Below are 14975 nucleotides of genomic sequence, written 5' to 3'. Positions count from 1 at the left end.
GTCCTAATAGTGAAAAATGACTTTACAGCATAAGTACAGTAATATAATACTGTCAGGATTTCTACAAACTGCAAGATACAATGGCATAGTACAGACTGCCTGTATGACTGTGGGAGTAATTCATAAATGTGCTGTTATAGGGAAGGGCTTATGGCCTGCATACATCAGCAGGGATTCACTTTATAATCTCGAAATACTGAAATCTCAAACTTCAATATCTCAAAATTATAAAGCCGAACATTCACAATATCAAAACCCCAAAAGCACAAAATTCAAAATCATGACTTTTAAATACACCCTCCACCACACATACATACATACACCTTCCTTCCCACACTACAACAAACCAAAAAATCACACACAAACACAACGCAAATACACACCTACCCTACATATAAGTAGGGGGCAAGCCCCCCCCTGCACCTCCGCTACTTATATATACTAACTCCGAGGCCGCACTAAAAAGACAAAGATACTAAACCCACCACTACATACTCTATATTCCCCTTGCACAGACACACACCACATACATGCAAACACCACTACTCTAAACACTTACACACTCACACTCTTACCTACCTACCCTAACCTACAACTAAAACTTCCCAACACACTCACATACACTCAAATCCCTACCCAAAACCCTTAAAAAACAGCACTTACTTGAATCTCCACATATATCCTCACAACAGCAGGCAAACTATATCCCACAGAACACCGCACCTTACAAACACAGCAATTCCCACGGACAGCGCCACCACAACCGTGAATTCGACACTTCAAATTCGATCAGCTGCAGTTTTGCTCAGCTGCACTTTTGGCATTTTCGTCTCGAGATACTGAAATTCAAGATTTCAGTATTTCAAGATAGTAAAGTGCTTCCGTCAGCAGATATTTTCGACAGGAGCAAGGGGAAAAACCTTAACCATTGCAATAACATGGCTGCACACAGGAGCATTGCAATATGCAAACCAGATGTTGACAAGAGGTGTAATATATGTTATTAGAAAACAGCATTATTTACAGTGGTATATAACTCACCCTCCCTTCTATGCATGTCGTACATGTAGTTGAATAACAGCACAGATACTGTTATGATCTTAAAAAAAACAAAACAATAACATAGAAGTTTTGTGCTAACTAAAATGTTTAGGAAGACTGCACAAGGAGAGCATTACGTGGCCCATTTGCTAGTACTGTAAGGGATGCACTATTACAAAAGGTACTGTGCTATCACATATAAAGTATGCTGTAAGTCTTGTACAAACTGCACGTGTGAGAATGAGTAGTACTCCTATCTCTGAACATCCTAGCATTAAACATCATAGCACTGCTCTTTAAAATCATAGCATATGGTCTGAGAGAGGAGCATTTTCTTATTTTTTATAACAGAAGTTCTTTGTGTATATCCTATATAGCTAGTGAATGGATTCATTGTATATGCTTTGTTTATTTATTTAATAAGACGTACCGCTAAAACGGTCTGACTTTATAGGAAACAGTTAATGTAGGATGAACAATGATAAATTTGAGGGCCAAAATCATATCAGTATGCCTAAACCATAACAGCTGAAAGATATGATATTATGTTTTATTGTAGAAGAAACAGCATCACTATGGGTACACCATTTCACTGAAAACTGCCATATTTATAGTTTTTGTTATAAAATATGTATTAACTTTGCTACATTGTTTTTGTGCCACATGTTTAAGACAAGTCCAATAGCTACCGTTTGGCAAATCCACTAAATGGCTACCACAACAAATAAATTGGATGTTATCAATTACTAATAAATGTGACACCCATTATTAGAAACTGTACTCTTGTAATACTATAGCTTTATTCTGACTACTACTAAATGAAGAGCAGCACAGGGTATTGTACCGACTAACTGAAGTGCAATGTCATTTTTGTATTAATGGATATTCTCATTAAGCACAAGTATGTATTTGAACATAAATGCATTACTCCCCCCTCCCCCAATCCCTGATTAAAGGAGGTACCTGCGAACATGGGTGCTACCACAAATTTACAAACTGTACACATCTTTCCGTATTATATCTCTATATAGAATGCATAGGTTATGCCAGAGAATGAATTATACCCTGCACCCTGAAAACAGTATATGGAACCCTAACAAGCCTCTGCACCACAACATGCAAGATGGTTCACAAAGTAACATTCATCCAATGCACTCAGACAAGCTAGGCCAAACACACACAATATATACTAATACACTACCCATGACCAGAGTAAAAACACTAGTGTATCTAAACCCACTACAGTAAAAACATCTGATTTCAAAGACTTTAAAATGGCAAACCTATTATAACCATATGGAGAGCTCTCAAAATACAAATAGAGACTTTCAAGCCTCCAGTGTCGCCTCAGCTGTCACTTATGGCAAAGATTTTTTCTCTTGTCTACAGAACATCAAAAATCAAGTTGTCAAAATCAAAACCAAATATACTGAGGAATTTAAAAATAAACCATCTTAGTGGAATGCAACATTAATAAGCTACATAACAAAAGCAAAAAAAAGCTAATTTAAGCCCTATAATAAAGCAAACTCTAACCGCATTAAAAACTCTGTCAAAAAGCTCAGCAAAAATCGGAAAGTTGCTGTTGCTCATCTTGTATATTCACATAAAACATTGAGGCTTGAGTGTGTTCATTTAATGTTTATTACACACAAACACATCAGGATGGATGACTGGAACATAAAACTGGCTAACTGACCGACTACTACACACATGCATGTTTTCACTTCGGCTTCTTACACAAAATGGCACTCTGCTTGCATGTGCTCATTACTTAAGTGCACACGCCAACAAACTACAGTGGCTTTAAAGGTACAAAACAAACGCTATGATCTACAGTTACCATCAGGGATATTATAATGGAACACAAATTAGAATTATCATTCACAGTCAAAGACAGTCATAAATCCTTTTTAATTGTGTCAGATGATTAAGAATAATGCACGGGAAGGTATAATGAATTTCCCAAAGGGAAAAAAACAAGAAATACTTGTACAGTATTTCTTGTTTTTTTCCCTTTGAGCTGTTATTTGGAGCTGCTGGTTTTGTTCTTTGTTCTCCAGTTTTATGAGAACTGAGTATAATATATTTCCCACTATGACCCTAATGTGCTACTAATATACTTACAGATAAAATTGTGCCATCCTCATACCAGAAATTGAAGCCGTAGCTTGAGTAAGACATAGGGGGAGGCTGCACTGGATGGAAGCTATTAGGGGGCTCATTCAGCACTGTAGAAGATGCGCCTATTGGTCCCTGCAAGTCAGTGATGCAGTCACTTCTGTTGTACAGCTGGACATGACAGCAGTATTTTTATTTATTTAAGCAACCATGATTGAGATCATGCACAATAAAATGATTTGCTTGCAGAGTGCGTGCACGCGCGTTTGTGTGTGTGTGTGTGTGTGTGTGTGTGTGTGTGTGTGTGTGTGTGTGTGTGTGTGTGTGTGTGTGTGTGTGTGTGTGTGTGTGCGTGTGTGTGTGTGTGTGCGTGTGTGTCTCTTTGCCAGGAACTGTAACATGAAGATAATTTATCCCATTGCTACAGCTTCTGAAAGGTGTTTCAAACAGATAGAGGTTTCATGTAGAAACACAATAGCTCTGTGCTCAAAGTACTTTTTTTTGTCCTTATCTGTGCAACTCTGAAGGGACAGCACCAGATGAGGGGATGCCCAGAATGCCAGTTGTCTGAGCTAAAGCTGTGCCAGAAAGGGTTATTGAAGTCCCACAAATTATTGAGTCTTCCTCACCCAAAGATTATTATGGAACATGTCTTAACTGCACTCTCCAAAGCTTAAAATAGCACCTCTGTGTGCCTCACTAACATATCTAGCTGGTTAAACATCAGTGTCAGACGCCCTGTCTGAACCCCTCCTAAAACTGTTAAGCTTAAGAATTGTCACAGTGTATGTTACTGAGTTATAGAAAGTGGCTATAGTTACGCTCCATAAAGGGACTCCACCTCACATACCAGGAATTAGAGATTTATTAGCCTAATAAGTGCAGCTTGCAAAGTCATGCATATATTCATGTATAATATAAAAATAGTAATGCTCTAAACCCATAAGAAAATGGTTTTGTCAAAAGGAGATAATGTCTACTTAATTTAGTAAACTGCTTCAAGAAAGTCACTGAATCTGTATATAGTAGCCATGCAGTCTGTACAGTCTACCTGGATCTAACAGGACCTTCGATGGCATTCCCCATGATCATATTCCAGATAAGTTCAAATGCCTAAATGTAAACCTCACCCCAGAAAGCAGTGGTTAGAGGCATTCATCAGGGCGCAGTACTGTATCTGCTTGTTGGACCTCCAAACCACTAACCGAAACTTATTGCTAACTGAATTTGCCAGTGACTGTAAGCTGGGTGCTGTCATTCATTCAGTAGCTGATACCAGCTAGGGCTAACTGATATAAATAATGATGTATTAGGAAACAGATTTAAGTTAAATGCACAGAAGTGTATCATTGCCACATTTGGTTTATAGGTTCATAGAGTCATCCATTAATAATAAGCTTAGAGGAAAAAAAAATGCCATCAAGAAGCTCAGCTACATCACCCAGCACTGGTGGGAAACCAGCAGTGCCCTCTGTAAGTAGACTTTCTTTACATATTCCTGGTGAAATTTTGTGATCACTCATCCAGCCACCCAGACCGGTTTTAAAGGTTACTAAGGAAGTAATCTGCTTGTTAGGTGAGGCCAGCCTCTTCCTGAAATGGGGAATATGTTAGGTTAGGTATCTGTCACACCATCTGGTCTTGCTGGTATGATAGTAGATCTCTGGAAGGGTCTATATTAAATCATCGAATGCTTAGAAAAGCGAAGATGATTTATCGACCCCATGTAAATGAAAGCTTACAAACTCGAATGCTTAGAACAGCGATTATTTTCCAAGGAGAAAAAAATCGCTGTTCCAGAAAAAAAAAACAAACAAAAAAAAAACACTTAAAACATAACATAAAGTGAGGGGCTGTGCTCCCCCACCCCCATACTTAAATACACCAACTCCAAGATCGCACTACAGTGACAAAAATGGCAAATTAACGGACGCGGCCAAGTGATTTCTTTCCCAGGGAAAGAATCTGCTTATATGCCGCTTCGTCATTTTGCCTTTTCAAGTTCCACCAAGACGCATTTGAACGAATGCATCTGCGGTAATTCATATACAAGGATATGTTGTTCAAGACAGAAGGATTTTCTAACCACCCCAGAGACATGGTGATCAACAGGGACTCTTTTATCAACATGAGCACCCAAGTCCCTGAAGATTTAAGTGGAATTCTGTCTACATGGTAAATCAGTATTGATGGTAGATTTATCAAAGGATCTATGATACATTTCTTGGTATTAAGAGTATGCTCATAATTAATACTTCAAGCATTAGTTTGGTCCAGCCCTTGCTGGAGAATCTGAGTATCAGAATGGGATTTGATAACCATCACCAGTTTGCAATCATCAGCAAACTTGGTTAGCCAAAGTCCCTTGATACTGACTTTTATGTCATAAAAATATATACCAAAAGGAGGGACATAGAACAGAGCCTTGTGGGACACCATTAGGGACATTTTTTGGTTTAGAGCAAAAATCCCTGATCTTACCGGTATGGGTTCTGCCAGGCAGCCAATTATCAATCAAGTGAACTATGTATGTGTTAATGTTGACTTGGGAGAATTTGTCAGTTATCCCAGCATAGGGATAGTGAAAAGGTTTTGGCAAGATCTAGATAAGCTATGTGGACTATGTGCCCCTCTTCTGTGCTCTAAGTAATCCTTTTAGAGAGCTCAACCAGGTTTATCAGCCATGATTTGCCTTTTACAAAGTCTGATATGTATCCAGGGATACAAGGTGACCTACGTCATTGTTTATTTGTTCAGTAATGATATATTCCAAAGCCTTGCAAATAATACTAGTGTGACTAATAGACCTGCAATTCCTAGCATTAGTAGCGGGATCGCCTTTATGCAAAGACACCACAACTGCCATTCTTCACTTCTTGAGGAAATAAGCAACAGAAAGATTCAGATTGTAGAGTTGATGGAGGGATTTTACTAAGTGGGGCTTTACACTTCTGAGCAGGCATCCAGGGATATCAAGACACATGGAAGCATTGCTTTTAATTTTAGAAAGTACCAAAAGGACTTTGTCCAAACTGATTTCAGGAAGGGGAGTGTGAGGAGGAATGGGGGGAAGAAAAGAGAGGGTGGATGGAGTGAAGTTGGAACAGAATTTGTCTGCAAGAATATTAGCAATGTCCTTGGGGTCAGAGAAGGATGTACCATTGGTACCATCAGTAAACAAAATGTGGCAACAGTGGACATTATAAATGGTAGCCACTCCAGAATCATATGATTATCAGAGATCTCAACACCCTTGTAGACAACTCCCTGTCTTTTGACTATCATACAGCAACAGAAGCCAGAAAATAATTCTGTCTAGCCCTGTTAATAATTAAGCATATCTCGTCCAAGTCAAAATAAGTTATCTTTCCTCTATACTGATATGGCCAATTATAGAATGTAATGCCCCTTTTTGTATGCCTCTAACAAAACACATCACACAGCTATAAAGAACCAAGAGGTTCCTAACTAAAAAGGATCACCAGATTAAAGACCCCTAGTTACCAAGACAAGCTTGAAACTGTGTCCCTATACTTGGTCTCTCATAGTCTCCTGTGCAATGTTTTATGTCTGACATTCTTTATTAACAGCTCAACCCTCCTTGATCTCCTACAGCTTCATAAAAGAACTTGTTCCACAAACAGTTGAACTAAAGACATGAATCTCCATCAAAAAAACAAATAAGACATGCTGGAAGGACACATTTAGTACTCAGTTCTTGCCCCATTTCTGGAATATGCCACATAAAAAACAGTTATATCCTTGCTTGCTTTAAGGCAGTTACTGAGAATTAAAATAGATGCCCTTGCATTCACCTCTGTCTTGAGTTATTTTTTCCCTCCTGGAGGCAGGTGTCCTATAAGGGCTGATTTTTGATAAGAGCTACTCTACTTTGCATACTGTGTGAATCTATAAACTTGGGTAGTAGCCAGCATTTTTTCTCCTCGTCACAGTAATAACACATGAATAGCCAACCCATGTCATGCCACTAGGCAGACTCAGTGCCTGTGATTGGTTGCCTTTAGAAATATATTACAATGTTGAGTCATCAGTCTCTAGTCACATATTACTATGACTAGAGACTACCGACAAAATTGCCAGTGATTGTTGCCCTTGGCAACAGATCATAGTGCTTTCCTGGCAATCTCTAGTTAGGTAGTCATTAGACTACAGACTGCTGGGAATTGTAGAGTTGTGGATCTATAGGAACAGTTTTCCCTTTGCAGATATGTATTTTGTAATTGTGACTGGAATCCAGAGAAATCTGTAAGCAGTGATAACAATAGACACTACTCACAACTAAATATATAGGCCTTTTTTAATTACTTTTAACACAATCAGCATAGGGAGGGGTGTCCTTTTGAATATCCCAACTTCTTTGCTCAAGAATTCTGTAAATTACCAGAAATAATGGGAGGACAAAATCAAAGACAATTTTTTAATATTACCCAGTTCTTTAAAAAGTTAATAGAACAACATGTTTTGTAGCAAGATACATTTTCTGAACAATAAGACATATAAAACTCTGTCTAACATTATTGATTTGTCTGCATTTCTCAGTGATTTCTCTGAAAATCAGGCACAGTGCAAAAAATATAAGGCAAAATCAGAGGTGTTTGACAAAATCAGCGACAGCTGAGTGATATGGTTCCTTGCGCAGCCCTCACATTCTTTGCTCAAGAATTCTGGACACAGCCAAAATAATGAGGAAGAAAATCTGGGGTAATTCACTTAACAAGTTAATAGTACAACAGGTCTTGCATAAGCATGTAGGTCCAGATTCCAAAAGAGTTGCTTTCAGTGCAAGTCTGCCAAGTCTTTTGGAATTGGGTCTGTAATTTCTGAAAAATGTGTATGAAACTCTCTTGTTTAGTATTGTTTGCAATCATCAGTGATTTACAAGAAAATTAGGGATAGCAAAAAAATGTGGGGCAAAAGTTCAGAGACATTGTGCAAAATCAGGTACAGCTGAGAGATACTGTTCCCTGCATACCTCTCAACTTTGATCAATAATTCTGTGCATAACAAAAATAATGATGGGACAAAATCAGAAACAAATTTTGAATATTATTCTAATTCACTTAAATAAATAATAGAACAACAGGTTTTTCATCAGCATATAGATTTACAACAATAAGTATGGAACTCTAATGCCTATTATTTACTTGTCTAAAATCCTCAGTGATGAATCACAAAATCAAAAATTTTACAAGGAATGTGACAAAATATGAGAAAAAAATCAGGAACGTTCTGCAAAAATCAGATATAGTTGAGAGAAATGCTTTCTGTATAACTGCTGAGTTATGGAGACACACACACACACACACACACACACACACACACACACACACACACACACACACACACACACACACACACACACACACACAAACTTCTGAGCAGAGAGCAGCTCATTTCTGTTTATTTTTTTGCTAATAATACAACTTAGCTGGGAGCCGACAGCACAGGCCATGATTTCATTTAAAGTGGGGGGACATTCACCCTCTTCACCCTATGGTTCTAGTGCGCAAGCTTCCTGCAATGATATGCTAAAAGGTAGCAGCCCTTTTTTATCAGTGTTTTTTTTTTCTTATTCTGGTTCAACAGTATAACAACAATTAGAATATGATTTGCAAAAAAAACGTCTTGTCTGCAGACTGCATCTCATCTTCAAAGTGTTTTAGACAAAAAAAGGGGAGAAAAGAGTGGGGAAGACTTACTGTCACATGTTGAATATCCACCTGACCAGAGTGATACATTATTGTACCAGTTGTTGTTCATTACGCCGTTTCCTTCCAAAATCATTTTCTGTAAACAGAAGACAAGAAAAAAAAAATCACTTAGAGTTATCCTTGCTTGGTTTGTTGTCTGGTTTCCATGGTAGGACATTGTTTTACAATGGGGTCTAGATACCTGACATACGACATCAAACCCAAACACTAAAGCATGACCGTATAACATACATGCAAGCTGAGATAATTTCAAAAGGTTCTATCAGTGCTACTTACTGTGATTGCCATTAAAGTAATGTAGACAACAACACAGTACCCTAACGACTCTAGTTTCCATTACCAATTACCGCTACATAGGAAGCAACGCGGGCTCCCCAGCAGGAATATTATTTGTTCGTCTAAGCTGAGCCTTGATTTCCTCTGTTACAAGAATCTAAGAGCACTAAATCCTTCTTGTGTAGATCTGCTAGATTGTTCTCAGACTATCTGATGGAAAGCACCATAAAAGTTTTAGCTGATTAGATTAAACTAATTGAAACACCACCAAAAAAGAAGAAATAGATACATTTTGGACATCGTGGAGAAATATCTATGAAGATCCAGTGGAACACAACAAAGATGCTGAATGGATAGGAGAAGTAAAAGAAAGAATAAGAAGTTCAAGTGTACAGGAAATGAAATAGGATGAAGTAACAACAAGAGAAATTGAATCAAAGTTACGGAAAACTCCTAACTGGAAAAACCTCAGGCCCAGATGCAGTACCTAACTTCTGGCTAGAAGTATTAACATCTCTACATGAAGATTTAGCCATGAGTAAGGACTATTTATATGTGCACCCTGAACAGACACCAACCTGGCTAACAACAGGAAAAACAATATTCCTACTTAACAGCAAACCTGCAAGCTATCCTAACAATCTATACACTGGAATTGATGGCGACAGAGTTTATAGTCAAATGACTATTGAAAACTCTATTATGAAAATTGAACAAAAGGGTAACAAAAGAAAGTCATATAGAACAAAATATCAATTGTTAAATAAAGACATAGTGGAGAACTGTAAAAAAGGGAAGAATGTAAGTATGGCATGGATAGGCTACAAAAAAGCAGTTGATAGTATCCCACATTCATGGATAAAAGAGTGTTTAAAAATGTATAAGATGCACCCTACACTGATTGACTACATTACAGTGACCATCTAACAGTGGTAAACCACTTTGCAGTTAAGCCATGACAAGGGACAAATTATTACTCCAGGGATAACAATTCAAAGGGTGATATATTCTAGGGTGATTCTTTGTCAGAGCTGCTCTTTTTTCTTGCCCTTAACCCATTAAGATGTCTACTTAAAGATTAGTTCATGGCTACAGTTTGGCTCCAAGAAAACAACAAAATGACTTCTCATCTTCCTTTTGTGGATAATTTAAAGTTGTACAGTTCATCAGATAAGGAATTGAAAGCACAACTGGAAATGGTCAAAACTTTTTTAGATGATATAAGAATGTCATTTGGTCTTGATAAATGTGCAAAAGCAAAGTTTAAAGCAGAAAAGCTGTAGCACCAATAAAACAATAGCCTGGGACAGGAATGTGATATAAAAGAATTTGAGCAAGAGGGAATTTATAAATATTTGGGAATTAGGTTCATAGGTAGGTACTAGGCTATCTGCCCGATGGCATTTATAAGCCTAGCCAGAATGTGCTGGCTTTCGCCACCCCCTTAGATTAGTTCCCTGTGCCTCTGTCCAGCAGAGCCATTGAAGTGATCCCCGGGGTAAACATCCACTCGTCAAGGTTTCTCTTGAAGAGGGTTAGCGAGGAACTCTGCCTAATGTAGATTGGAATCCTGTTCCAGAGCATGAGAAGTCTCTGGGACACGAATCTATCCCTCCAGCACATCCTATTTATTGTTGTGATGATGTTTAGATCCCTAGAGCGTGTGGATCGAGAGGATATGGTTTTCTTTAGGTGGAGCCTGTCCATCAATTCTGGGTTGGACATGGCCTTGTATGTCAGGCAGAGATCACCTCTGAGTAGGCGGTATGCAACCGAGTACAGCTGGAGTTTCTTCAATTGAGCTGCATAGGGCATCTGTTTGAGGCCAGTGATCCTCTTGGTGAGGTACTTCTGTGGTCTTTCCAGCTGTTGCAGGTGTCTTGTAAGCTACATCCCAAATGGGGCGTTGTACTCTATGATGGGTCTGATGAGTGATGCGTATAGGGGCACAATGACCTCTTTTGATCTGGATGCAAACACTTTTGTGATTAGGTGGGCCACATAGAAGGATTTTCTAACTACTTTGGCAATGTGATTATCAAAGGAGAGGTTACTATCTACTTGGGTCCCCAAATCCTTTATTACATCTTCCGTATTTAGGGGGCTACCACCTATGTGATAGTTTGTGGGTACTTTGTTTTTTCCAAAGGGGATGGCTATACACTTTTTGGCATTTAGCTTGAGGACATGGTTTTGACACCAGATATCTGTCTCAGTGAGACCCTTTTGGAGGATGTCTGTGTCTGCTGGAGAGTCAGTTATAGTCCCTAGTTTGCAGTCGTCTGTGAACTTGGTCAGCCATAGTCCTTCTCTGCTTGCCTGTAACTCTGAGAAGTATATGCCGAACAGGAGGGGTCCTAGGACTGAGCCCTGGAGAACATCACTTGTAACCGGTTTAGAGTCAGACCTAGCTCCCGCAACTCTTACCATGTGGGTTCTGTCCATGAGCCAGTTGGCAACCCATCTCATGACATAGGGGTTTATGTTCAGGCTGGTGAGCTTGTCTATAATACCTGAATGGAGAATGGTGTTGAAGGCCTTTGCGAGGAATAGGTAGGCTGTGTGGACCACCTTTCCCTCATCTATAGCCTTGGTAACTGTCTCAAAGAAGTCCACCAGGTTTAGGAGGCATGATCTGCCCTTAACAAAGGCAAACTAGGTAGGGTCCAGTGTTTGGAGGTTCCCAATGTCTCTGTTTATGAGATTCATGATGATGTGCTCCATAGCCTTGCAGACCAAGCTAGTCAGGCTTATAGGGCGATAGTTCCCGGGGTCTGTTGTGGCTCCACCTTTGTGGAGCGGAATAATTGTTGCTGGGCTCCACTCTATGGGCACGTAGCCTGTGGAGAGGCTGAGTTTGAACAGTGTGTTCAAGTGAGGGGTTAGTTCATCTTTGAGCTCATGTAGGATGCAGCTTGGGACACCGTCCGGTCCCATTGATGCTGTGTTTTTGGCTTTGGAGAGGGCTAACCTGAGTGTCTGTGATTTCAGGGGCACTACATTCTTCTAGTATGGTTATGGGCTCTTTTGGGGGTGAGAGAGGGGTGAAATTTGCACTGAACCTGTCTGCCAGTATATTGGCGATATGGGTCGGTTCAGTGTATTTTGTGCCATTCTGCACTAACTCCGAGCAGATCTGAGAATTGCCACTTAGATTCTTGACATAGCTAAAGAATGCCTTGTGGTTATCTTTGGAGTCCTTGGCAATTTTTCTTTCGAAGCTAGCCTTGGATGATTTTATGAGGGCTCATAGTTTCTTGCTGATACTGATCAGGGATGTCTTCCCTTCTTGGGATTTTACTCTTTTCTGTACTAGTTTCCTCCTTCTATTGTATAGCTTGTTTATGGCAGGGGTCCACCAGACTGGTTTCCTTTTCTTGGAGGAGTGAGTCTTGGTTTTGCTTGGGATAGCACGATCCATGTATTCTTGTAGGTGCCCGTTGAGTGCATTAGTAAAGGATTTTGCAGCTTGGACAGTGTTATCCTGTGGCATGGGGGCTTTGAAACTTTCCACCTTGGTCTTAAATAAACTGAAATTTGCTTTTGAAAAGTTTTTCACGGTTGTTTCTTTGACCGGGGGTGGGGGCAGAATGTGGATATGCAGAGTGATTAGTTTATGGTGAGATCTAACCAGCAAGGGGTTGACCTCCGGTGTGGAGCACCAGTTGCCCATGTTGGTGATGACCAGGTCCAATATGTTGTCACCTCTGGAGGGGGTGTTGAGCAGTTGATCCAGGGCATTTGAGTTTATAAATTCTAGGAAATGTTGGGCAAGGGAGTTAGTACTTGAGTAGTTCTCCCAGTTAATGTTTGGGTAATTGAAATCACCCAATATCAGGGTGTTTGGTAGGACCTTTATGTTTCCAAGTGTTTCCAGAAATGCAGAATGGGGGTCCTGCGACATGGTGGGTGATGTGTAGCAAGCTACAGTTTGAATTGCAGTTTTGCCCGTTGTTTGTTGCATGTGTATGATCTCTGAAGCATCGTGCTGTGCCACTAACCTGGAGATGTGGGTACCCTTAATGAATATGGATACACCCCCGCCTTTTGTATTTCGGTCCAGGTTTTGTGGCCGAAATGTATGGTATGAGTTGTAGCCTGGTAGTGCTGGGGTGCTCTCTGGAGCCTTAAACCAGGTTTCTGTTACTGCACATATAGCGATTATCTCCATACTAAGGAGTGCCTCGAGTGCGTGCATTTTGAGGTTTAGACTTCTGGCATTGAGTAGCATTACCCTCAGTTTTTTGTACTTGTGCTATTTATGGCTGTGGGTTTGTCTTTTGATCCTTGCCTAAAAAAGGCACTATGGGGGTGACAAGAGCCTTGGCCAGTATTCGAAAGCCTAAAGGTGACAGGTGCAAGCCGTCTCTAGCAAAGCAGTGTGGTTTGTCGAGCATGTCATCTCAGGCTGACAAACACTGGATCCCCTTTGAATGACACCAAAAGTCTAGCCGATTGTTGAAATTGATAATTTTTTTCTTTATGCCATGGTGTCATTCTTGGTGAGGGCAGGATGCTATTCAAGGTCAGGGTCATACCGGCCTGGGCTACATGATCAGAGAGCTCCTCCATGTCTCTTTTCATGTAGTCCAGGGAGGTACGGCTCAGGTTATTTACACCAACATGGACAATGACAGAGTCATATTTGTACTTTTTCTGGAGTGACCTAAGTGCTTGTGTTATGTGGCGGATCCTGGCACCCGACAGGCAGATAACAGTAACTTTCTCCTTGTTCAGCCTAGTGAGTGGGATGTCAGTATGCCTGACTATAGAGCAACCTATTACTAGTATGTTGGGTATGTTATTTTGCCTTAAGGACTGTGATTGCGTGGCACACTGGTTTTGTGAAGTATGCATTTCATGGTTTGTGTTGGGGGGGTGGAGGTTGCTTGGATACCTGCTTTGGAGGTCTCTGTTGCTTTTGTAGATTTTTATTTAGAGCCTCCAAGTATGTTTTTGTGTATTTATGTGTGTTTTTTGCCAGTGCTGGTTTCATAGGTCTATGTGAGACTGGTGGTGTGATGCAAGTAATTCCCTTCTTCTCTTGACTGTCTGGTCCAGTCTTGGGTTGAGAGAGCTTAGCCTCCAGTTTGGCTGTATAATTGCATCTCTCGCATGTATTGGTGTTTGGTGGTAGGAGGAGAGGGTTGTCTGTGTACATGAGGCAGTTCTAACATTGCCTCAAAATGCCCAGATTCACCAGTTGGACCAGAGAGTACACCTGAAACTGCCCTTTGGACATGCCTGGGTAGGTACAGTGAACTGTTTTACTCATTGGCTGGTAAGGTCGATTAGAGAGCCTTGTCCTTCTCTACAGTATAGGGGGGGGTCTAGTGCTAAGGTTTATTAGTGCTTGCTATGAGTTTTGAGCAAGTGCCGGGCTGAGAAGTGAATGGTTTGAGTGCTTAAGTTGAAAGTTTTCTAGTTCCAATGAAAAAATTGAAGAGTAGACTTTGTGGAGCCGGGAATAGTTATACCCTAGCTAACCGGCACACAAATGCCGGTTTTATAGCAGGGAGATGAAAGAGATAGAACTTAGCCCAAAATGGTCAATAAACTACTAATTTCTGGGATGAAACCACTCCTCCAGGGACAGATAGGCTGCTCAAAGCTCCCCTCTCTCACAGGTGAACAGAGAAACTTCCTTCTATCCAAGTAAGGTATGGGCAAACACAGAAACTCGTAACACAGCTCTGAATTCAGCACTAACCTGAAAACTGGTCTATACTAGCTTTGAAAGGCAGCAGGAAAACAAGCATTTATTTATTTATTTATTTTTTTCAGAAAATAAAGCAGATACAATCA

At 40.1% G+C, this 14975-nt stretch overlaps 1 protein-coding gene across 3 annotated transcripts in view; it reads right to left on the bottom strand.

The window, feature by feature from the left end:
- Positions 1-14975, bottom strand: part of EHF (ETS homologous factor) — a 402661-nt gene that overhangs the window by 159026 nt on the left and 228660 nt on the right. For all 3 annotated transcript variants that reach the window (XM_044082637.1, XM_044082638.1, XM_044082639.1), the window contains one exon: positions 8883-8970. In XM_044082637.1, the coding sequence (XP_043938572.1) occupies positions 8883-8967 (85 nt within the window). In that variant the 5' untranslated portion in view covers positions 8968-8970. The remainder of the gene's footprint in view (positions 1-8882; positions 8971-14975) is intronic.

Source organism: Protopterus annectens, chromosome 9.part0, assembly GCF_019279795.1.
Source record: "Protopterus annectens isolate FY-2018-M chromosome 9.part0, PAN1.0, whole genome shotgun sequence".
Taxonomy (NCBI): domain Eukaryota; kingdom Metazoa; phylum Chordata; order Ceratodontiformes; family Protopteridae; genus Protopterus; species Protopterus annectens.
The sequence above is the reverse complement of the archived record's forward strand: the minus strand, read 5'-3'. Positions and strand labels throughout refer to the sequence as shown.